This window comes from Hyla sarda, chromosome 5 (assembly GCF_029499605.1).
Source record: "Hyla sarda isolate aHylSar1 chromosome 5, aHylSar1.hap1, whole genome shotgun sequence".
NCBI lineage: Eukaryota > Metazoa > Chordata > Amphibia > Anura > Hylidae > Hyla > Hyla sarda.
The window spans coordinates 342,538,327-342,561,528 of record NC_079193.1 but is presented as its reverse complement, the minus strand read 5'-3'; the positions used below and the strand labels follow the sequence as shown (position 1 = coordinate 342,561,528).

At 41.1% G+C, this 23,202-nt stretch overlaps 2 protein-coding genes across 6 annotated transcripts in view; one reads left to right on the top strand and one right to left on the bottom strand.

Moving 5' to 3' along the window:
* The first annotated feature begins 505 nt into the window (after positions 1–505).
* Positions 506–4,378, top strand: ABRA (actin binding Rho activating protein). The gene is made up of 3 exons (XM_056522579.1): positions 506–1,379; positions 2,227–2,229; positions 3,875–4,378. Exons 1-3 carry the CDS (start codon positions 688–690, stop codon positions 4,353–4,355), a joined length of 1,176 nt encoding a protein of 391 aa, XP_056378554.1. The 5' UTR covers positions 506–687; the 3' UTR covers positions 4,356–4,378.
* A 5,886-nt stretch (positions 4,379–10,264) lies between these two features.
* The window catches only part of OXR1 (oxidation resistance 1), a 618,048-nt gene continuing 605,110 nt past the window's right edge, over positions 10,265–23,202 (bottom strand). For all 5 annotated transcript variants that reach the window (XM_056522574.1, XM_056522575.1, XM_056522578.1 and 2 more), the window contains 4 exons: positions 20,623–20,775; positions 18,313–18,408; positions 15,758–15,831; positions 10,265–11,139 (listed from right to left, as the gene is read on the bottom strand). In XM_056522574.1, the coding sequence (XP_056378549.1) occupies positions 11,004–11,139; positions 15,758–15,831; positions 18,313–18,408; positions 20,623–20,775 (459 nt within the window). In that variant the 3' untranslated portion in view covers positions 10,265–11,003. The remainder of the gene's footprint in view (positions 11,140–15,757; positions 15,832–18,312; positions 18,409–20,622; positions 20,776–23,202) is intronic.

Sequence of the window (23,202 nt, the reverse complement as noted above, 5' to 3'; positions counted from 1 at the left end):
TATTATCGTTCCACCTCTAAAGAATAAAACAGTAGAAAAAGGTCTATTACGGCAAAGATTTGACTTAAATAAACCAATCATAAATCCGTGCTCAAGGGCTAAATGGATATATAGATGAATAAAAGATATAGAATTTATATTAAGATAGTGATAAAAATAGTAATACATTTAGAAATAAATTTTACAATATTAATTCTCTATATTAATCTTCATATTTATTTAGCCCTTCACCTTGGGTATTGGTGAAGTATCTGTTTGCTCTGACATGTTTGGTAATATTACTTGTAGCAAGCCTTTCCTATAGTTAAAAGATTAAAAGAAAATTAAAAAGACTTAAATGATTTGACTTAGCATGCTTTTAACTCAGGAAAATGAGGATATCAGAATATGTAACAGTTCAATATTGCAAATCTTAAAGGACAAGGCTACAGTATATACAATATGCATCATGTATTCCTTGTTTACCATCTGTAATTTCCATCTGCCAGTGTGATGAAACGTAATCCTTTGCTCTGTAAAAAGTAACAGTGTCACAACAGCCATCTCTCTTGGTCACGAATGCTTGACATATTTTCCAAGAACATAAAGCCCCCAGCCTATTTAAAAGCCGGGCAGCTCTTCGCTTCATTGTTAGAACTGAACCAAAAGCGTGGATTCATGATTATAAGACGACTTTAGGACAACAAGATGGCTCCTGATGACAACAAAACCATGAAACCCCTTCAAAGAGTTGTTAAGAAGATTAAAACGGCAACATTGGTTTCCAGCTTAACCAGAGGTTGGCAGCAATGGGCATCAGAGCACTCAACAAAACAAGCACAAGAACCTTCAGGTTGGACCCCAGGTGAAGAAAATGATCCTGAAAATCACATATCAACCTTGGAGGTGAAGACCAGGCCTATTGCTGTTATTGAACCTAAAAAGGAAGCCACATGTCCCTCAGAAGTTATAGCAGAGACCCACATAAAAACCAAAGCGGTGACCAAAAGCTTTTCCAGCAAAGCTCAAGAAAGAGGAATGGACATTGGCTCATTGACTGAAAAGTATGAGAAAGACCCCAGCACGCAAATACACAACAAAAACGATGACTCGGCGGTGGACAAGTTACTGCATGGGTCTCCGACAAGGAGAAGGAAATGCTCCAATTTGGTCTCACAACTCACAAAAGGCTGGAAGCAAATGGAAAATGATGATGGTGAAGAACCAGAGGAAGCTTCGAGGTCTTTACCAAAACTTGCTGAATGTCGAAGTGAAAGTCTGGAAACTGAAGACAGCGGGTATGGAGAAAATGAGGGAGACACAAAGACAGAACTGGAGAAGACAGATGTGATAGAAGAGAAAAAGGAAGACACAGCCAGGATTAAACGGCCACCTTCAGCGTAAGTAGTTGCACATTTAGCTATGTTGCTGTGTTAAGAATACTATAAGAGGATATTTATCATAAATGTGTATATAGAACCAGTGTGTCAACTAGGATCACTTTTTAATCAGATCTCCAGGATGTAAGATTAGCTCTAGGTTTCCCTGTCGATCACTTGTTTGAAGGTGTCCAGTGCTGCAGTCAGGTTGTGCACTGTTTAAATTTGCACATGCCATTCTTTTTGTAGCACCTGTGATAGATATTGCACTTGTGTCCCACTCACTTGATCACAGAATTTACTAAGCCTGCTTCTAGGCATTGCTATGTTTATTACAGCATGATGGTGAATATCAGATCCTAGTGATCACCAAGGTGGAACAAGGGTCCCTCTTTTTGACCTGGACCCCAACTGAACCCTATTACAACCACATATAAAAGTAGTCCAAAGTCCTCTCAACAGTAGTCTATAGTAGTTATGGGGAGTGGCTACCTGAGGCTTGGGCCACATGGTGATTTTTGCGCAGCCAAAAAGATCACCATGTCAGATCACAGGCATGACTTAAGTCGCAGGCAAAGTTGCCATGCATTCCTAGCCTTAGACTTCAAAAGATAAGTCACAGGCACACACGACCACCTGTGTGTTTGTGAGATGTCCGTACACTATTTTGGTCTCGTGCATATCCGTATTATGGCTAAGTATTGAGGCATAATACAGTACTTTACCACCAGATGTGTACAATTTAAAAAGTTATATATCTGCTGCATTTCATACAAATCGAACAAAAAGCATTAAAGACACTTCTCCAGAAGCTCTGTGCACAGGACATTAGATCCATTACAAGTCCTAAGGCCAAGAAGTGCTTCAGCAGGTGTGGACTAAGAACTCTTATAGTCCTAATATAGCCTGCAGTTATATGCCATTACTAAGTAAAGCGAGGAGGTTCACACAAAGTAGACTGAGGCATAGTATGTTTGCGTAACAGACAATGAGGGCCAAGGTCCGTGACCAGTAAAAAAGTTAAAATATGAATTTGCATTAAGGTCACAGAACATTTACTGGCAGTCAGCTAGATTTGGTTAAGCCTAATGTTTATAGGAAACAATCCCCTTATTCATCAGTGTTTAATCTCAGATTACTCTTTATCATATCCGTGCAATAAGAACAATACATAAAATACATTGTGCAGACTTTCAAATCCATTATGAAATTTAATGTATCCTACTTTGGATTTTGCCACTGGGGGTGCTGTTCTGGATCTTGTAGTTTAGGCACTGTTTACAGAGGGTTGTGTGTAACTCATGTAGCCATGTAACAGCAATCTCCTAATTTTTATGGTTGTTTATCACTAGAGAACTTTAAGGTATCACTACATTGTAATCCAAAAAGGTGGGGGATCCCTCCATTGGAACTACAACCTATTGGGGAATGATGTTCCCCCTCTGAAGGATGACATGTCCACCAACTTGAGTGCAGTGGCAGCCTTACCTGGCAGAATAGGGATTGGAGACCCTCATTCTCTACACCTGCCACAGGGAGCACTAGTAACTCTGATGGCCTAGGCACTCAATACATGCCACATTAGGCAAATTTGAAAAGAGTCCGGCTCACCTGCTATGTCTCGTGCACGGATTCACATCCAGACTCTTCGTGTCCAAATGGTAGGAAGAAGACAAGATGATCCAGCACTTTGAGAAATTGCAGCTTGATTGATGAATCTTCATTAAAAACAGCATGAAACAACTTCAACACTTCACAAGGTCTGACAGATCTTGACGCGTTTCGAGTGCATGCTCGCGCTCGAAACGCGTCAAGATCTGTCAGACCTTGTGAAATGTTGAAGTTGTTTCAAGCTGTTTTTAATGAGGATTCATCAATAAAGCTGCAATTTCTCCAAGTGCTGGATCATCTTGTCTTTTTCATGCCACATAAGGCGCCTGGACCTATGGAAAGAAAGTGTTCCATACCTATTTAGGCAACCATACTGTTCTATTTGGCCATTGTGCACACCATTAAAAACATTTTGAAATTTCCATCATCTCATCCCTGATTCTGCGCTGTAAGACACAAGACTATTGGCAAGAATGCGGTTTTATGGGTACTGAAGGGTTCACTTAACACCCACCAAATTCCAAATACGATGTATGGCATGGGGAACCCTCCAACCTTTGTCTGGCTCTGCATACCGTAAATGACTATGTTGCATGACCGGCCTATTATCTTCCATAAGCACCTGTCTCTGAGTTTTGTAGCTTAATACCCAACTAATCTATTGCATACCAACACAATGCTACAGCTTTGCAACATAACATTCCTGTAATTGATCTGGCATCAAAAGCCTGGCCTACAAACCTCAATTTACACAGTAAGGCATTGAGCTTATGGTCGGTATCTGCTGCATTTTTGCATCCGTTTTAGGGATGTAAGGAATCATCTGCACCATTATATAGGCATATTCATCCCATAAAAATCCATGTGAAATATTTATGTAAAACTATTTTTTTTTGTATCTACAGGAGCAACAAAGCTGTAGCAGAGCTTCAGGGCATCAACAAAGCCTATAAAAGATACAGCCCTGTGAATAACATCAAGGGGAAATGGGAGAAGTGGTCTGGGGATCATGTCCTGAGCCAAAAGCTGAATCCGTTCAGTGAGGACTTTGACCACGAATTCGCAATGTCCCAGCGACTGCAGAAGGGCGAAGAAGGGTATGGGCGTCCGAAAGATGGAACCAAGACTGCCGAAAGGGCCATGAGGGCCGAGGCACACATACACCGGGAGATGAGAGATCTTTGCTTTATCATTTCAACCATGGCCAAACCGGGGAAAAATGGCAAGGTCCGGGTCACCTTCGGAGAACTGTTCGATAGATATGTCCGGATCTCTGATAAGGTTGTCGGAATCCTTCTTAGGGCAAGAAAACACGGAATGGTGGATTTTCCTGGGGAAATGTTGTGGCAGGGCCGAGATGATCACGTGATAATAACCTTATTGTAGCCGGGTTGTGCATCAATATGAAATGCAAGACATAACTAGAGAAAAGGGTACTGTAGAATTCATGAATGGGGCTAAGCTGCAGCACCAGACATGATTCAAAAGCCAACCCTTATTTTTAAATCAGATAAACCCCTTTGAAGTGAAGCAAACACATACATAAATCACTTCTATTTCACCACAATGTGGTAGCTTTGCTCTTGGGGCCCATTCACACCACATATTTTCCAAGCGGAATTCTGCTTGGGAAATTCCAGTGCAGCAGCCTCTTTGTTTTCCAAAACGCATATTATATACTTACATGTACTATTAGTTTTTATTTTTTTTTTGCTTTTTTCATGCTACAGTAGGCTGCACACCACTTCTACATGTGCGGGCACTCTTACAGGTCTTAATTTTTTTATATTTCTGCCATAGTTAAGTCTTCTGTGTACTGCACTGGAGATTATACTAAATAAATATGTATTTTGTATTATTTATTAATGCATTTAATATTCGTTATTGTTGTGTTTTTTTTTACCAAAATAAATTATTTATATTATCATTTGTGCATTTGGTGTCATTGCATTAATAACTTATGCTTTATAGTAGCGACAAACTTACATTATTCTTTCCCGGAAGGGTGAAGAGCTGTATTTTTTGTGACAATAGAAGATTTCAACATTTTGACACTCTCCACAAACAAGTGTAAACTAAGAACTAGTGCACAAGATGAATCTGCAGGCTTCCCGTATGTGTTAAAGGGGTAATCCAGAATTCTTCCAAAAGATAGCACCACCCCTGTCTTCAGGTTGTATGTGGTATAAGAACTCTGGAACTGACAAACCAGACAAAAAAACTAAAGTGTGCCGCTGTTTCTGGGAGAAAACAGCTCTGTTTTTCTAGTCCAGCATAACAACCATAACCTCAAGCAGTGATCCCCAACCTGTGGCTCTCCAGCGGTTTCAAAACCACATGTTCAAACATGCCCTGGCAGCATTTTTCAACAGCTGAAGAGCCACAGGTTCGGGATCACTGACCTATGGCAGTGGTTCTCAACCAGTGTGCCTCCAGCTGTTGCAAAAATGACAACTCCCATTATGCCCGGACAGCCATTGGTTGTCCAGACATGCTGGGAGTTGTAGTTTTGCAACAGCTGGAGGCCCCCTGGTTGGAACACACTCCTCTACAGAATCCCTTTGCACACACAAAGAGCCACACATACATAAAAAAAAACAAGTCATGACCATAACGTAATATACATGTATTTATTTACTATATATATTTATACATATATTTATAATTATATCACTATGACCTTATAGTACTTGAAATCCATTACAGGATTAGTAATAGTCTTAAAGGAGTACTCCGCCGCTCAGCGTTTGGAGCAAAATGTTCCGAACGATTAGAGCTGTTGCCGGGAGCTTGTGACGTCTTGCCCCCTCAATGCAAGTCTATGGGAGGGGGCGTGATAGCTGCACGCCCCCTCCCATAGACTTGCATTGAGGGGACGGGGCGTGGCGTCATGAGGGGGCGGGGCTATGACATCACAAGCTCCCGACGCCGGCTCTAAGCGTCCGGAGCACTTAGTTCCAAACGCTGAGCGACGGAGTACTCCTTTAAATCCACAAAGACAATAATAGTGCTGTGGAAGACCGGAGGGGAAGGGGGGGATGCTAATATATTTACATGTATTCTACATCAGACCTAGCAGGAGTAAAGCAATATATACAAAAGAAGAAAAAGTGATGCCCTGTATTTCTATTCACATTCAGCATTAGCAACGTATATAGTTAGAACGTCTTCCCTTTGTTACCAAAGCAGCAGTAGGGTCTCTGTTTGATTTGAAGGATATTTTTATTTTTTCTCCCCCTCTTTCAGAATACAATGTATGTTCACCACTGACCACCAGTTTACCTATACATATAATCTACAGAACAGGTTGAACAGCTATAGGCTCCATTGCTTTTATACATATACTGTGTTTACATTATGCATGTAAGGGGGGGGGGGGGGAGGGGGGGAATAGAAAATCTACTTTTTCCCCCAGAATGAAGAGGAATAGAGAGCAGTACATTAATACACTAACATACAGCTCTAGCTACGCATTATGGGTCAATACTACAGAGCAAAAGACACTAAGCAGTGTTTTCTAACCAGGGTGCCTCCAGCTGTTGCAAAACTACAACTCCAAGCATGCTTGGAGTTGTAGTTTTGAAACAGCTGGAGGCACCCTGGTTAGAAAACACTGCTTAGTGCTTATGCTATTACAGGAAGATACTTATGACTCTAGGTGGCACTTGCTACAATTGTTTTCTTATGGCTTCCTTATGAATGTGTGAGCAAGAAAACTTCTATGTGACTATATGTAAAGGGGTTATCCGGCTAATAAAACAAAGTGCTCCAGCCCCACCTTCCATGACTAACTAGCCTTGGCAGTGACGGGCCACTTCGACAATCACCGGCCGCTTTGGTGTCCCTTTTTAGTCGGTGATTGGCAGACCAGGCAGTCATTGCTGGGACCAGGTGGTCTCGGAAGGGGGGGGGGGATGGGGCAGAGTGCTCAGAGGTAAGAGATAGGTCTCCCTGTGATCAGATACCTTTACAGTATCATTTGCATATTTAATGGAGAAAATTAAAGCTGCAGATTTGAAGCTGTGTTCAGTCATTTACTTTACATTGAACTCTGCAGCATAACATCTGCAGCTTCAAATCCTGCGCATTAAATATGTGCAGGATACTGTACGTGCAAATCGGCCCTTAAAGCGCAACTGTCATGAACCTGGGGCTAAATAACCTACAAACAACCTTTGTACTGTGCGCAGATCATGTCTACACTAGTGTTTTTACCATAGTTCCCTCTGCTTTTATTACCCCAAAAAAATTTTGATAGCAGCCGCACACAGTTGGATAGGCGTTGCACAAGGTTCGCTATGCCCAGTCACTGACACGCCCATCACCTGTATGTCAGCTCTGGGACCGCTGTGTGATTGACACAGGTCCCAGCACATGCGCATTTTGGCTTATCCCCTGTGCGTGCCGAAGCGTGTTATGCTGGCAAGTGCTCGCTCCCGCCACCTGCCTCCTCAGTGCGCCTGCGCAGTGCTAGAGGCGTGTCGGCAGTGGGGCATAGTGAACCTTGCGCCACGCCTATGTGTGCGGCTGCTATCAAAAAATTTTTTGGGGTAAAAAAAGCAGAAAGAACTAAGGTAAAAACACTACTGTAGACACAATCTGCACACAGTACAAAGGCTGTGTGTAGGTTATATAGCCCCAAGTTCATGACAGTTGCACTTTAAGCTGTTATCAAGGATAAGGAAAACCGAGTGTTTCTTTGACAAACAGCACCTCCCTTGTCCCCAGGTAGTGTGTGGTACTGCAGTTAATTTCCCTTGAAGTGAAGTGAATGAAGCCAAGTTGTAATACCACATACACAACCTAAGGACAAGTGTTATCCAAAAGATTAAAAGTTATAATCTATACACAGGATAGGGGATACATATCGGTGGGGGTCCAACCACTTATTAGAATGGGGCTCCTTTGGCCTGAGTGAACGGAGTGGTATCACGTATGCTTGGTCACCGCTCCATTTACTCTCCACGGGACATGCAAAGATAGCCAACTACAGTACTATTAAGAGTGATGGAGAAGAGGCTGAGTAAGCATGTAACTATTACATACACTTGGGGTACAAGGGACCTCTATTTTTGTGATTGGTGGTGGTCCCAGTGATCGGACCTGCACCATCCTGCTAAGTAATCTCAGAATAACCTCTTTAGGGTACGTTCAAGCGTACAGGCTCTGTGTGAACATACCCTTAAGGTACAGTATGGTGTTCCTATACTGCTATGAGGGTCAAATATAGATCCATCATACAGCCATGTGCATGGGGCCGTACTAAACTTGTTATGTAGATTATATTAAGATCTAACCTGATGTTCATAAGGTCAATGTAGCCTTTGCGGTGATCCTGCAAGTCAAGGTAAAAGTATCGGCATTATTGCAATTCATGAGTAACCTCAATGTCTCCACAGAAAAGGAAAGGGTTGCAGACAATATATGACAATCACAAGTATCCTAACTTTGTCAGAATTCTTACAATTGTTGTGTGATATTTATGCTGTTATTGTAACCCTGTGTTTCCCCAACCTGTGGCTCTCCAGCTGTTGCAAAACTACAACTCCCATCATGCCCAGACAGCCTTTTGGGTGGTTGTAGTTTTGAAACAGCTGGAGAGACAAGTCAGGCAACGCTATTGTAACCTGATGTGTCCCGCCACCCGTACAATTCACAGGTTTTCCCTGCTGAACAGGCTGGCAGTATACGGCGGGGACTGTAACGTAAACATATGAAGGGAGGGAAAGAAAGTGATTGCCTAGTTGTAAGGCCAGTAAGCCATTCCTTTTTGGCTTCATATAGATCGGTTTCAAAAAAATAAGTTAAAGTGCTAGAAGCAAACCCGTCAAATGAACACATTTCTATAAGAACAACGCTACTTTTTCAACATTAAATTTACAAGGTAATATACAATATTTATCAAACAGCTGAGTCTTCAGCACAAAAATATATTATATATATATATATAACCCACTGTCACATTGAGAACGGCAATGTACTCGCAGAACACAGAATACAAAGCTTTGTCGTTGAACGTGTTTTGCTGAGCAGTTATTGCACAAGAGGCTTATTTCTCTACAGAACGGCTACGGATATAGTCTAGACTGGCGTTTGTTTTTTTTAGTAGTTTTTTTTTTTTTAATCCTCTGAGGTCACATGACAGTTTGCATATTCCACAAATAATACAAGTCACAATATTGTCTATTTACCGTCATACACGTCAACCATTTTGTCAGATCGGGTACTAGAAATGTACAACATATATGCACCTCGATACAAAATTACATGAGACTTTCCTGCTAATTCCCCCATCTGTATTTATAGTATGTATAACGCTATATATTTGGGCATATGAACCCGAAATAATTACATTTTTTCTTCCTTGTAATGAATCCATCTAGGTTTACCGTCCATAAAAAAAGAAGATGCTCTCGAAGGCTACGTACATCTTATAACAAACTTTCTGCGAGTTTAAAATGAAGTAGCTTTGTAATAGATCTTAAAAATTTCCAACCATTTAATATCTACAGCATTTCCGTAGACTTGTGTCTCCATGGTAACAGACTACACACAAGCCCTTTGAAGTCTGATCCTGCAGCGAAGTAAACATCCGCTATTATCCAAGAATAGAAAAACAGAGCATAGGTCTGCCAAAAACCGCACCAAACCTATCCTCAGGTTGTGTGTGGTATTACCACTTTGCTCTATTCGCTTTAATGGAAATGGAGCTGCAGTACCACGAACAACCTAAGGACAGGGTGGAGCAGTTTTTCATTTTTTGAACAACAAGCATTGGTGTATGGCCAGCTTCTCTCTCCCAATCGCCCTTTACACATAAACGCACAACCATGCTGAGTGTTTATATGTACAGGGAAATCAGTGTTGGGGAAGAGTTGTTTAATTTCAATTTATTCAACCAACATCATCTTTCTGGGGAGAGTCTGTAAGCCCCCCACACACACTGACTGGTACTCACACCAAAATTGGTGGGTTTAGCTAACACATGTCTAAAAAGTGTATGGAAATGTTTCCCAACAAGTGTGCCGCCAGCTGTTGCAAAACTACAACTCCCAGCATGTAAGTTGTAGTTTTGCTGCAGCTGAAGGTACACTGGTGCCTTTATTAAGGACCCATTCATATAATGTTTTAGGGCTTTGTTGGTCTATATGTCAGCACCCTGTACACGCCACCCAGTTGACTGAACATAGTCTAACTGCGACTTCCCTGAACGTATAAGCCAGGTGTTTCCCAACCAGTGTGACTCCAGCTGTTGCGAAACTACAATTCCCAGCATGCCCGCACAGCCAAACAGCTGGAGGCACACTGGTTGGGAAAAACTGGTATAAACTGTGTGTGCGTGACTTCAAAACTAGGTTGAACACATTTCTGAGAAAGCATATACATTCAGGAAACTAAAACAAAACATAGTCACACTTACACTAGGCTCAGCCAACTAAAGTCTTTGAGCCTGTTGGCATTTTTTTAATTTTTTTTTACAGGATTCAAACATATAGCCAGATGGAGCGCCGAAAATGTAATGTGAATGTAGCCTAATTAACAGCATGAAGTTAACACGGAAACACATGTCTGCATAGAAGCTATAGACATAATACAGAGGGAAACGTTTACTAAAAAACTATTGCATACCTCATTCTTTATCTTACATGCATGGTTAGAAAGGAAGACCTTTCCTTGAAATACTTAGAGCTCAGAGTTGTCTCCCTGGATATCTGCGCCTTGTTCCATGGCGATGCTGACGTTTTGCGTTTGATATGTGCAACTTCTATTAGACTGGAGTAGATGACTGAGGGAGCGACGGAAAAAAACTACAACATTCATCGGAACGTACAGTTACAGCTTCACCCAATATTCAGGTCTGAAAATAGATATAGCTACCGAAAATAAAAAGTAACTATGGTTAAATATTAACAAAAATACAAATATATTAAAAGGGTATATATTAGTAAGCCGCGGGACACAGAGTCTCTTTCTGTACAGGGGGGGGGGTAAAGGGGCAAAGGAGATATTAGTCGCGGGGTTTATGTACATTATTTACTCAAATGCCCAAATCTCAATGTCTTGAATAATGAAATCTTCTTTCTTAGAAAGGATAGAGTTTCCGAATGTTTTACACGAGTGACTTCTCCCATGGTAAAGATCTCCGTCCAGCCACAGGGCAAATTCTCCTCTGCAGAAGAAAGAAGAGCACCATATAGCAGTGATGCATGACAGATTATAAAAAGGTACATTTCCGATACAATAATTTATTATTATTATTTTTAATTTTTTTTTACAGTATCAACAAAACCACCCCACACATTTTTGTTAATATTTTATTATATATTTTTATGTGCCAACACTGAATAAATTACACTCTGCTAATGTCCACTCAAAACAACAACACAGCCAGTCTACACCTTGGCAGATTTAGAATGAAAAAAAATATATATATATGATTATATACAGTGTATAGTGAAAGTATTCGGCCCCCTTGAACTTTTTGACCTTTTGCCACATTTCAGGCTTCAAACATAAAGATATAAAACTGTAATTTTTTTGTGAAGAATCAACAACAAGTGGGACACAATCATGAAGTGGAATGAAATTTATTGGATATTTCAAACTTTAACATAAAAAACTAAAAAATTGGGCGTGCAAAATTATTCAGCCCCCTTAAGTTAATACTTTGCCCATTCCTTCTTGCAAAACAGCTGGAACTCAGTGAGGTTGGATGGAGAGCGTTTGTGAACAGCAGTTTTCAGTTCTTTCCACAGATTCTTGATTGGATTCAGGTCTGGACTGTGACTTGGCCATTCTAACATCTGGATATGTTTATTTGGGAACCATTCCATTGTAGATTTTGCTTTACGTTTTGGATCATTGTCTTGTTGGAAGAAAAAGCTCCGTCCCAGTCTCAGGTCTTTTGCAGACTCCATCAGGTCTTCTTCCAGAATGGTCCCGTATTTGGCTCCATCCATCTTCCCATCAATTTTAACCATCTTCCCTGTCCCTGCTGAAGAAAAGCCCAAACCATGATGCTGCCACCACCATGTTTGACAGTGGGGATGGGTGTTCAGGGTGACGAGCTGTGTTGCTTTTACGCCAAACATAACGATTTGCATTGTTGCCAAAAAGTTTGATTTTGGTTTCATCTGACCAGAGCACCTTCTTCCACATGTATGGACAGTCTCCCACCTCAGCTGTAGATCTCTGCAGTTCATCCAGAGTGATCACGGGCCTCTTGGCTGCATCTCTGATCAGTCTTCTCCTTGTATGAGCTGAAAGTTTAGAGGGACGGCCAGGTCTTCGTAGATTTGCAGTGGTCTGATACTCCTTCCATTTCAATATTATCGCTTGCACAGTGCTCCTTGGGATGTTTAAAGCTTGGGAAAACTTTTTGTATCCAAATCCGGCTTTAAACTTCTCCACAACAATATCTCGGACCTGCCTGGTGTGTTCCTTGTTCTTCATGATGCTCTCTGCGCTTTAAACGGACCTCTGAGACTATCACAGTGCAGGTGCATTTATACGGAGACTTGATTACACACAGGTGGATTCTATTTATCAACATTAGTCATTTAGGTCAACATTGGATCATTCAGAGATGCTCACTAAACTTCTGGAGAGAGTTTGCTGCACTGAAAGTAAAGGGGCTGAATAATTTTGCACGCCCAATTTTTCAGTTTTTTATTTGTTAACGTTTGAAATATCCAATAAATTTCGTTCCACTTCATGATTGAGTCTTCACAAAAAATTACAGTTCTATATGTTTATGTTTGAAGCCTGAAATGTGGCAAAAGGTCGAAAAGTTCAAGGGGGCTGAATACTTTCACTATGCACTGTGTGTGTGTGTGAGAATAATATATATATATATATATATATATATATATATATATATATATACATATATATATATATATACATATATATATATACATATATATATATATACATACATACATATATATATATATACACACACACACACACACACACACACACACACACACACACTATACAGCTTCTGTAAAATCTAACTGCAAGACCAAAAATGACAAAATCATGTGACTACTCAATAGGGTCAGTCAACTATTTCAATATACTTTATGTATAGTTTCAATTCTTCTATGCTTGCAGTCATTAGTCTCTTTCTATAAATGACTGAAGTTACCATTAAAGACCTGTCCTGGTCCTAAACGATCATCCCCATAACCAGAAAAGACCCATGTAATCTTTCTATATTAGTTCCTCACCATTATCAATTTATTAGAAAATGTGATATTTTTTTCCCACCCAAAACTGCATTGCCATCAATGGGGATGGTGCATGTCTGCACAGCGATAGTGCCGATTCATTCCGCCAGCACCTGCTTGGAAATTCTCCAGATGTAAATTCTGCAGTGTGCATGGGCCCTTATGTAAGTATTTTCAGCATCATACTGGTTTCAGAAATTAGAATTATACATATTGGATAAAATGCAGTTTTGTCCAATATAAAAATGTATAGGAGATCCCTTCTTGTGGCTACAGATCTGAGTCATATAAACTGGAAGGGGTTTCTATGGGACGGTTAAAGGACAACTGCAGCGGTATGACACTTATCCCCTATCCACAGGATAGGGGATAAGTGTTTGATTGCGGGGGTCCGACAGCTGGGACCCCCGCGATCTCTCTAACGGTGTGCCGCCATTCGTGCTCATGGTGAGCGCTAAGGCGCGTAGCGTCGACGGTGACGTCCCGTCTCCTCCCCGTCCCCATACAGTTCTATGGGGGAGACACGAACGCTGCTTCCCCCATAGAGATGTATGGAGGAGGAGTGCCGGCTGTAACGTCGTGCTGCGGCCGGCACACCCCCTGCACGGGACAGCCGCGGCCCCATACAAGAGAACACAGGGGGGTCCCAGCGGTCAGCCCCCCCCCCCCCCGCGATCAAATACTTATCCCCTATCCTGTGGATAGGGGATAAGTGTTAATCACGCTGCAGATGTCCTTTAAGGCTCTGCTTCTCCTCTGCTATGTCCTATATCAGTGTTTCCCAACTAGGGTGCCTCCAGCTGTTGCAGAGCTACAACTCTGTTGGCTGTCCAGGCTTTCTGGGAGTTGTAGCTTATTAACAACTGGAGGCACCCTGGTTGGGAAACACTGTCCTACATAAAGACATCTCGTACTAAAATGCATATTGGAGCTGAGCTCATCAATCATAACATTTTCCCCTAAGGCGGTCACCTACATTTATAAGATTACTCAGTGTCCTGAATTGCACATCTGTCTAACTATGCCTCAGATCTCCCAGAGGGATAGACATATTTACTTATTTTGCTTGTTTAATTGTAGGTGAAACTAGTAAGGACTTGCTGAGTACGAGTAAATAAGAGCTTGTACAGCAGGAAAAGAAGTTCGATTAATGTGTTTCATTACAGATCCAATATCAGCAATCTGAACATTTTGCACTCTCAAAGTTTTGTTGTCTTATTTAATTTAATTCATAGGTTACAAAAGGAGACAGCACCACCTACAGGCAAGAAGCAGGAACTGAAGAGAGCCTGAATCTGAAATTGGAACATCAGCTGTCCAGACCTTGGAGACCTGGTGTCATAGATGCAATGGGGGATGGCACTGTCTACTCCAATGCATCTATGAAACAGGTCTAAAGTCAGGAGCAGATGTGCCACCGGGTCCTGGCACACAAGGCAGGCTAAGTATAGTTTATTTTTTCTTTTTGTCGGGGGGGGGGTCTTGATAGGTTTAGGAGATCTAACCCAAGGTCTGATGAGTTTAGAGGGTTTAATATGGGGTCTGCCTGGGTATAGAGGGTGTCACCTGGGGGCCTGGATGGGTTTAGAGATTGTCATTTGGGTTTCTGGATGGAGTTAGGGTGTGTCTTCTGGGGTCTGAATGAAATCAGGGGATGTCATATGGGGTCGGGATGAGTGAAAAGAGTACCATCTGGGGTGTAGATAGGTTTGCGGGGGTCTAAACTTGGGTATTGATGGCTTTAATATTGGGTCTGGATGGGTTTTTGGTGTGATCTGAGTCTGGATGAGTTTAAGCAGTGTCTTCTGAGGTCTGGATGGAGTTAGAGGGTGTCATATGGGGTCCGGATGAGTTTGAAGGTTATCATCTGGGGTGCAGGTGGGTCAAGGGGGTCTAACCTTGGGTCTGGATGGGTTTTGGGGGGTGTCATCTAGGTTTGGATGAGTTTAAAAGGAGTCATCTGGGGTCTGGATGGGTTTATGGGGTGTAATCTGGAGTCTGGATGGGGTTTCCGATATGATGTTGGGCCTGGATTCATTTTTTTTTTTTTTTTAGTCTGATTAGTTTTCGGGGTCAAAACTGGATTCATTTAGGGGTCCTTAATTAGTTAATGGCTATAGGATCTGAATTAATTTTAGATGTCTGGTCTGGGATCTGGTATGAAGTAATTTAGACATATATTCTAGTGTTCCCAACTAACAAATCTTGATAAACGTTCAACAATGTAAACAAGACGTTAATAACAGTGTGGAAAGCATGGAAATTCACCTGATTACAGACCCAGGTAAGTGGACTTTTATTATGGGCAGCTGACTACTCCTGATATAGTATTTCACTCTCAAAATCTATCAGACCCCTTAAACTTTACATTTAGCACAAGCTATGAACAAGTGGACTCGGCAGGTATTGAGGGAACCATTCATTCATACAGTGGCCCCCCACAGATGGTTTTTACTTAGAGAATCTTACAGTCAAAAGCTTTTTCCTGACAGATTCCCTTAAGCAGCCATGGATAGATTGTTTTTCAAGTAAAAATGTCTTGCAGTCACTTACCCTCCTCCTCCAAATGCTAGTGCATCCATATCTCCTTTGATGAAGAACATATTATCACCCGTCCATTTAAAGACCTAGGTGGAAAGAGACAAAGACCTGTTTGTTGATACACGTGATCGCTCTCCTTTAATTATACATCATTCCTTTGAACATGGTAAAGCATTACTTGGTAAATTATAGGACTTTTAACTTTGCTAATGAACAGACATGAGAGATGAACCATTGCTGGTCGTACAACCAGACATTAAACTTGATTATAAAAAGGTGGATAAAAGGAACATAAGGGGAGATTGGGCAACCATTCCTTTGCACAGGTTTTGATTCGTTTCCTATACCAACCAATCAGATAGCTTCTTTCATTTTGCAGAGGCCTTGTTAAAAATGAAAGAAGCGATCCGATTGGTTGCTATAGGCAACTCCGCAACTTTTCCATTGCACAGATTTTGATAAATCTCCCCCATAGTTCTGTCAGTACTAGATATCTTTGTGTAATGTTTGTTCTCTTGTGTCTCTCCCCCCCCCCCCCTTCCTCTCTCTCTCTCTCTCTCTCTGTAAACCAGTTTTCTCCAAACTGTGGCCCTCCAGATGTTGCAAAACTACAACTCCCAGCATGCCCGGACAGCCGTTGGCTGTCCGGGCATGCTAAGATTTGTAGTTTTGCAACATCTGGAGGGCCACAGTTTGGGGGCCAATGCTGTAAGCCATACTTTGTCACCCATACAGAAAGACTTGTGGTTGCTAAGCAAGAAGTAGCATAGAACCACCACGTTGCTTTAGAACACAATGACCGACATACACGTCAGCCATTCTTCCCGGCCTCCTCAAATACACGCATGTTTGCATGTGTTCTTAAAATTAAGTAAGCTGTTGCCAGACACCTCTTGAAACCAAACACGCTTGAACCTTCTTTTGTTCAACATCTTTCAATGGGAAAAGTGATGGGCCAATTCAAAAAGGTAAACGGTCCACAGGATAGGGCATAAGCGTCTGGATAGGACCCACTGCCCGGCACCTATGGCTCTCTACATGTACAGAGCAACCCTCAATCCGTGCACGGATTACTGTTGACCACTGTATGAAGCAATGGCCGACGCGCCCCTTTACGTATCTCTATGGGAGAGCCGAAGATACACGAACATTGTATCCCAGAGGATCACGGGGGGTCCAAGTGGCAAGACCCCCCCCCCCCCCCCCATGATCAGACACTTATCCCATACACTGTAGATAGGAGATAAGATGTTCTATACCGGAGTACCCCTTTAATATAAAGTGCATGCCCATCTTGAGATAAGAGCAATGTACTCTGGTATCACCGGCTCTTTCATAGACTATGCATGAAGCATGTGCCGACCCCACGCTCCATGCAGCTAGGAGATTTGGGGTCCTGGTCTGGAGTAAGTACCTTGTCAAAAGGTTCATGCAGATGGTTTGTGCTTTATCTTATGTCAAGGTGGTTGCACTGAATATTTATGTGAGGCCTCAGTTTCTATGGAGGCGGGATGTGACTCACTGCTGCTCAGACCACAACTTTACACATATTAATTATCATGAAACAGTTTCTAAAACCCTAAAACAGGAGGTGGAAAGAGTAAAAAAAATAAAAAATAAAAAAAAATAAAAAAAATGGTTCTCACTTCCATGACAGATTGTGGATGTAAAATATTCAGAATGGCTGCACTTAGGGATCAGTGTGAGTCCCATAGAACTGAGATTAGAGGTTTTTTTTTTCTTCAAAACTAATATATTGATTGCTTTTTCTTAGGACTGTCCATCAATACTAGACTGGTATTCATTCATTTTGTAACAACTATGCCTAAGATTCAGCTCAGAAAAAGGAAGGAAGGAAGGTATGAAAAGAAGGGTGGAAAAAAAGGGAGGAAGGAAGGCAAAAAGGAAGTTAGCAAAGGAAAGGAACAGGGAGGAAGGTTGGAGAGAAAGAAAGGAAGAAGAAGGTAGAAAAGAAAGGAAGGCAGGGAGATAAAAAAGGAAAAGAAAGAAGAAAGAAGGAAGGAAAAGAAAGAAGGAAGGAAAAGAAAGAAGGAAGGAAAAGAAAGAAGGAAGGAAAAGAAAGAAGGAAGGAAAAGAAAGAAGGAAGGAAAAGAAAGAAGGAAGGAAAAGAAAGAAGGAAGGAAAAGAAAGAAGGAAGGAAAAGAAAGAAGGAAGGAAAAGAAAGAAGGAAGGAAAAGAAAGAAGGAAGGAAAAGAAAGAAGGAAGGAAAAGAAAGAAGGAAGGAAAAGAAAGAAGGAAGGAAAAGAAAGAAGGAAGGAAAAGAAAGAAGGAAGGAAAAGAAAGAAGGAAGGAAAAGAAAGAAGGAAGGAAAAGAAAGAAGGAAGGAAAAGAAAGAAGGAAGGAAAAGAAAGAAGGAAGGAAAAGAAAGAAGGAAGGAAAAGAAAGAAGGAAGGAAAAGAAGGAAGGAAGGAAAAGAAAGAAGGAAGGAAAAGAAAGAAGGAAGGAAAGAAAAAAAAAAAAAAAGAAAATCTGAAAGTGCTGGACACAGGGGGAACACAGTTTGTAGGGACAGGTTTCTTCCATAGTTATGCAGACAGCAGACTCACCTGAAAATCTGGACAGAAAGTAAACAGGAAAGTTTCCCCAGTGCCATAGAAGCAATCGCTTATTTTAAACGGTTCAGATGCCAATGCTCCAAAAGTCTGTAATAGAAGGTATTTGTTTAACACTTTTCTTCAAACATAAAAAAAACTTTCACTGAATTGCCATATGAATTCTAGGATTTTTGGAACTCCATTTATGTGAGCAGAGAATCCAATCATATTGCCATGTCATGATGTGCTGTTACATATAATCAATTTCCCATCATTGGAGGTCTGGGCTATCTGCTGACCAAGGGTTCTGCAACACAGATATGTTCAAGTGAACAGAGCTGCATCACCACTGCAGGTGATCCCAGAAGTGAAACCCAATGAGATCACAACATTATGGCATATCCTAGGGATAAGTTGTCATTATATCACACAGAAAATTCTCCTTAGAGTCTATTCACTTGTACTCTATAATGCACATATTTAATTCAAAGGATTTGAAGCTGCAGATTTTATGCTATAGAGTTCAATGTAAACTAAATGAACACCTTTACATTCTGTGCAATAGATCTGTGCAGGATACTGTACATGTGAATATACCTTTAATGCACAACCTAATAATACAGAATTCAGCCTTTGCAGTTCAGTCAGAACTCTGTTCAGTGGACTATGACCAACACATTTCAGGCAATTTGCCAAAACAGAAAGCTTTCAGATTATAAACTTCACATAATTTCATTTACTATTATATTCCATTTTGCATGCCCTTCCAGTAGGTCACCGACTTCCGGTATAATTGAAGGAGTTTTATTTGTATTTAGCCGCTGTCCTATCGAAGTCAATTAATAAAGAAGTTGAAGGGCTAATCTTATAAAGAATTTTGCCATTCACAAATTCCAGCAGTTCAGTGAGTTAAAGGGCATTTGTTAGATGACAGGTGCATTTCTTCTAAGCCAGAGGACATTTAGTGTGTTTCCCTTCAAAGCCTTTTTATACTTCCAGTTCAGAGGATGGGGTCTAGGCTTCGAATGAATTACTGAATTGGACAGCTGGGCAGTACAAGGTGTTGGAATCTATTGCTCTTGACCAATCAGTAACACAGTGTTCCAGAACAAAAATTGTCTGATTTGCCTTAGCAGCCAATCAGATCTTAGCTTTCAGATTGATTAATCTGGGGCAGTAAATCCAGTGCAGAAAGGCAAATATGTTTAGAGAGTTTAAGGTTAAACAGCCACCAAGTCTGCGACACAACGAGAGATTGCTGGGCCACACTGCATTACAGTTAATGAAAGTGAATGAAGTCGCGTCACCTACGTTGTGGTGACTAAAAATTCATCCTGGATGTCTAACACATGTCACCATGTCAAACGATCTCTGGCCACATGATCTGTGTCACAGCCTAAGTTGCCATCTTACCTTAGGCTTTTTGTGCTGAATTTACTGTGTTGATGATGGATCTAAAGAAATTTGAAAGGTGGGGATATCAACACCCCGCACTGCCCCAGTTGTCTTATTCAGTAAATCAATTTAAAGGGGTTACTCCCTTGGAAATTATTATTTATTTATTTATTTTTTTAGATCAACTGGTGCCAGAAAGTTGAGCTAATTTGTAAATTACTTCTATTTAAAAATCTTAATCCTTCCAGTACTTATCAGCTGCTATTTGCTCCACAGGAAGCTGTATTTTCTTTTTGAATTTCCTTTTAGTCTGACCACAGTGCTCTCTGCTGACACCTCTGTCCATTTTCGGAACTGTCTGGACCAGGATATGTTTGCTATGAGGATTTGCTCCTACTCTGGACAGTTCCTAAAATGGACAGAGGTGTCAGCAGAGAGCACTGTGGTCAGACAGAAAGGAAATGAAAAAAAAAATTATAATAATTAAAAATAAAAGAAGAAGAACTTCCTGTGGAGCATATATTAGCTGATAAGTACTGGAAGAGTTAAGATTTTTAAATAGAAGTCATTTACAAATCTGTTTAACTTTCTAGCACCAGTTGATTTAAACAAAAAAAGGTTTTCCAGTGGAGTACCCCTTTAAGCCGTGGACCACCATGTCCAGAACTGAAAGTAAAAAGGCTTTGAAGGGGAATGCCCTAGCCTGCCATGAAGCACAATAAAATAAATCTTTAGCTCTGTGCCATGTACCCCTAGCATAGAGGTATATCTGTGCACCATGGTAATAATACATAAGAAAGCCACATTACCCAACCACAAAATTGGGTGCCATTATGCATATTTTTTTTCTGGCTTCCTGCAAATCTGTATCTATTACACCCGCAATAGCAGTATCAGCATAGCAACATTACATGGCATAAGACTAACCTGTGAATCACTGTCTTTTATCACCAAGAGCACTGGAGTGTCTAACCCCAGCATTGTCCTGTAGAGAGTCTTCAGACTCATTCCATGTTTTGCAGTACTGTACACAAGTGTCCATGGATAGCCGATTGTCCGGGGCGGGAGGTGCTTTGTCAGCTGTTGAGAGTTAAACACAAAAAAAATGAAATCAGACTATGTAACATTGCTAATGTAATCACTTATTGGTAGGGTCTGACTGATGGGACCCCTACCTATCCTTAAGGTGGCCATACACCCTAGATAGCTTTTCTGACCACACACATTCAACAGGCAGCTACTACTCCTGACCCTCTTTATACCTCTCTATGTTCAGTTCAGCCACGTGTGCATACAGTTTTAATAAACCCAATAGAAAGATATGGTTATGCTGCCAGATAGCTGAGGGTTTTTATCACTTGTTGAAATCCAACATGTCTGCTCCTTTCCACTAAGAGCAGCCCATCAGGTGAGTAAAGAATAAAGTATGGGCATTGGATAGCTAACAGGGTTGTAGATTAAATGGGTGCTGTTATTTACTTAACCCCTTAAAGGAGTACTCCGCTGCTCAGCGTTTGGAACTGTTCCAAACACTGGAGCGCGTGACATCATAGCCCCGCCCCCTCATGGCATCATACCCCGCCCCTTCAATGAAAGTTTATGGGAAGGGGCGTGACAGCGTGGCTATGATGTCACGAGCTCCCGGCGCTGGCTCCAGCGTTCGGAACAGTTTGTTCCAAATGCTGAGTAGCGGAGTACACCTCTTTAAAGACACAGCCCATTTTATTTTTGCATTTTTGGTTTTTCCTCCTCGCCTTCTAAAAATCATAACTCTTTCATATTTTTATCCACAGACTAGTATGAGGGCTTGTTTTTTGTGTGACCAATTGTCCTTTTAATGACATCACTCATTTTACCATAAAATGTATGGCGCAACCAAAAAGATATTATTTGTGTGGGGAAATTGAAAAGAAAACCGCAATTTTTGAAAATTTTGGAAGGTTTAGTTTTCCCACTGTACACTGTACAGTAAAAATGACCTCTATTTTGACGACCTATAACAAATTTTTCCGTATACGAGGACTAATTTTATGCACAGTGATCTGTACATTTTATTGATAACACATTTGCGCATATGAACCTTTTAAATAGCTTTTTATGAATTTTTTTTGGGCATCAAATGTGACAAAAAGCGACAATTTGGGAATTTTATTTATATTTTTTTACATTTACACTGTTCACCAGACAGGAACATTAACATTATATTTTGATAGGTCAAACATTACGCACGCGGCGATACCAAATATGGGTTCTTCACTTTTTAATGCTTTTTGGGGGTAAAATAGCAGAAAGGGACTATATACATTTTTATTGGGGGGGGGGGGAGATTTTATCTATTTCTTTTACATGTTTTAAAACTTGACTATTTATTGCAATCTTTTGATTGCTAATACTGTTCAGTGCTATGCATATGCATGGCACTGATAAGTTTATCGGCGATCTTCTGCTCTGGTCTGCTCGATCTCAGACCAGAAGACCCCTGAGGACAGGTGAGGGGACCTCCATCTGCCATTTTAGATAATCGGATCCCCGCGGCAAAAAATAAAAAAAAACTTTTGATCTTTCAGACATATAAAAAGTTTTGATCTGTGGGGGTCTGAGGGTTCAGACTACAATAACGAGAATGAAGTGGGAGAGGTGCGCACTTAGGGTGTTCTCTTGTGAGGACTTAAAATTTGGGGCTGTCAAGGTCTCAGTACGGGGAGAAGAGCACTCGGCTGCCGCTTCTCTTCCTGCTTGTTCTGGTTCTGAACACTCACACCCTGATTGACAAAAGCTTTTTACATGTCCCCAGGACATGTTATAACTTTCTATTTTAATTGACCGGTACAGCTTATGCTAAAAAGGTGCCCATACACATTCAACAGCTGTTGAACAAAAGCTTGTTTGGCTAACAGCTCCTGATTCCCCTCATTCACATTTGGCTCATATGTTACACATAAATTGTTAAGCCTAATGAAATCAACTGGCACCTCAAATGTGAGGCCCTATAGTGCTGCGGCTCCCTGCGGCTTAAGTTTCTTGCTTAATATCACCAACGACTGCCTGCTGTATAGTCACATTCACTTAAATGGTCTATTAGTTCTTCAGTAGTCCCAGAGATTGGGACTCAATTGGTCAGAATGTTACTGCCTGTCCTAGTAAGACCCCCTTAACATATGTGTATCAACCTGCGGCATTTCCCTCCGATGCTGTACAAAAAGCACCGGAAGGAAACTGATTGTAGAACTGATTCCATTCATTTAAATAAGACAGTTAACATTTACCTGGTGTCAGGGAACACACCGCATCGGCACCGGACAGGGGAACGCTGCTCCATTCCCCTGACTGGAATTCATAATTAATCAATGTCGGATCCTAAACTGATGCACTTTGTAATCAGTTGTGGCAAGTTTATGTTGGGTTCAATGAGCCGGATATTTGTGAACAGGCTTTCATGCCATTTTGATCAGTGAGGGTCCGGGTGCTGAGACTCCATCGAAATGCTAAATTAAATGGAAAGCAGTA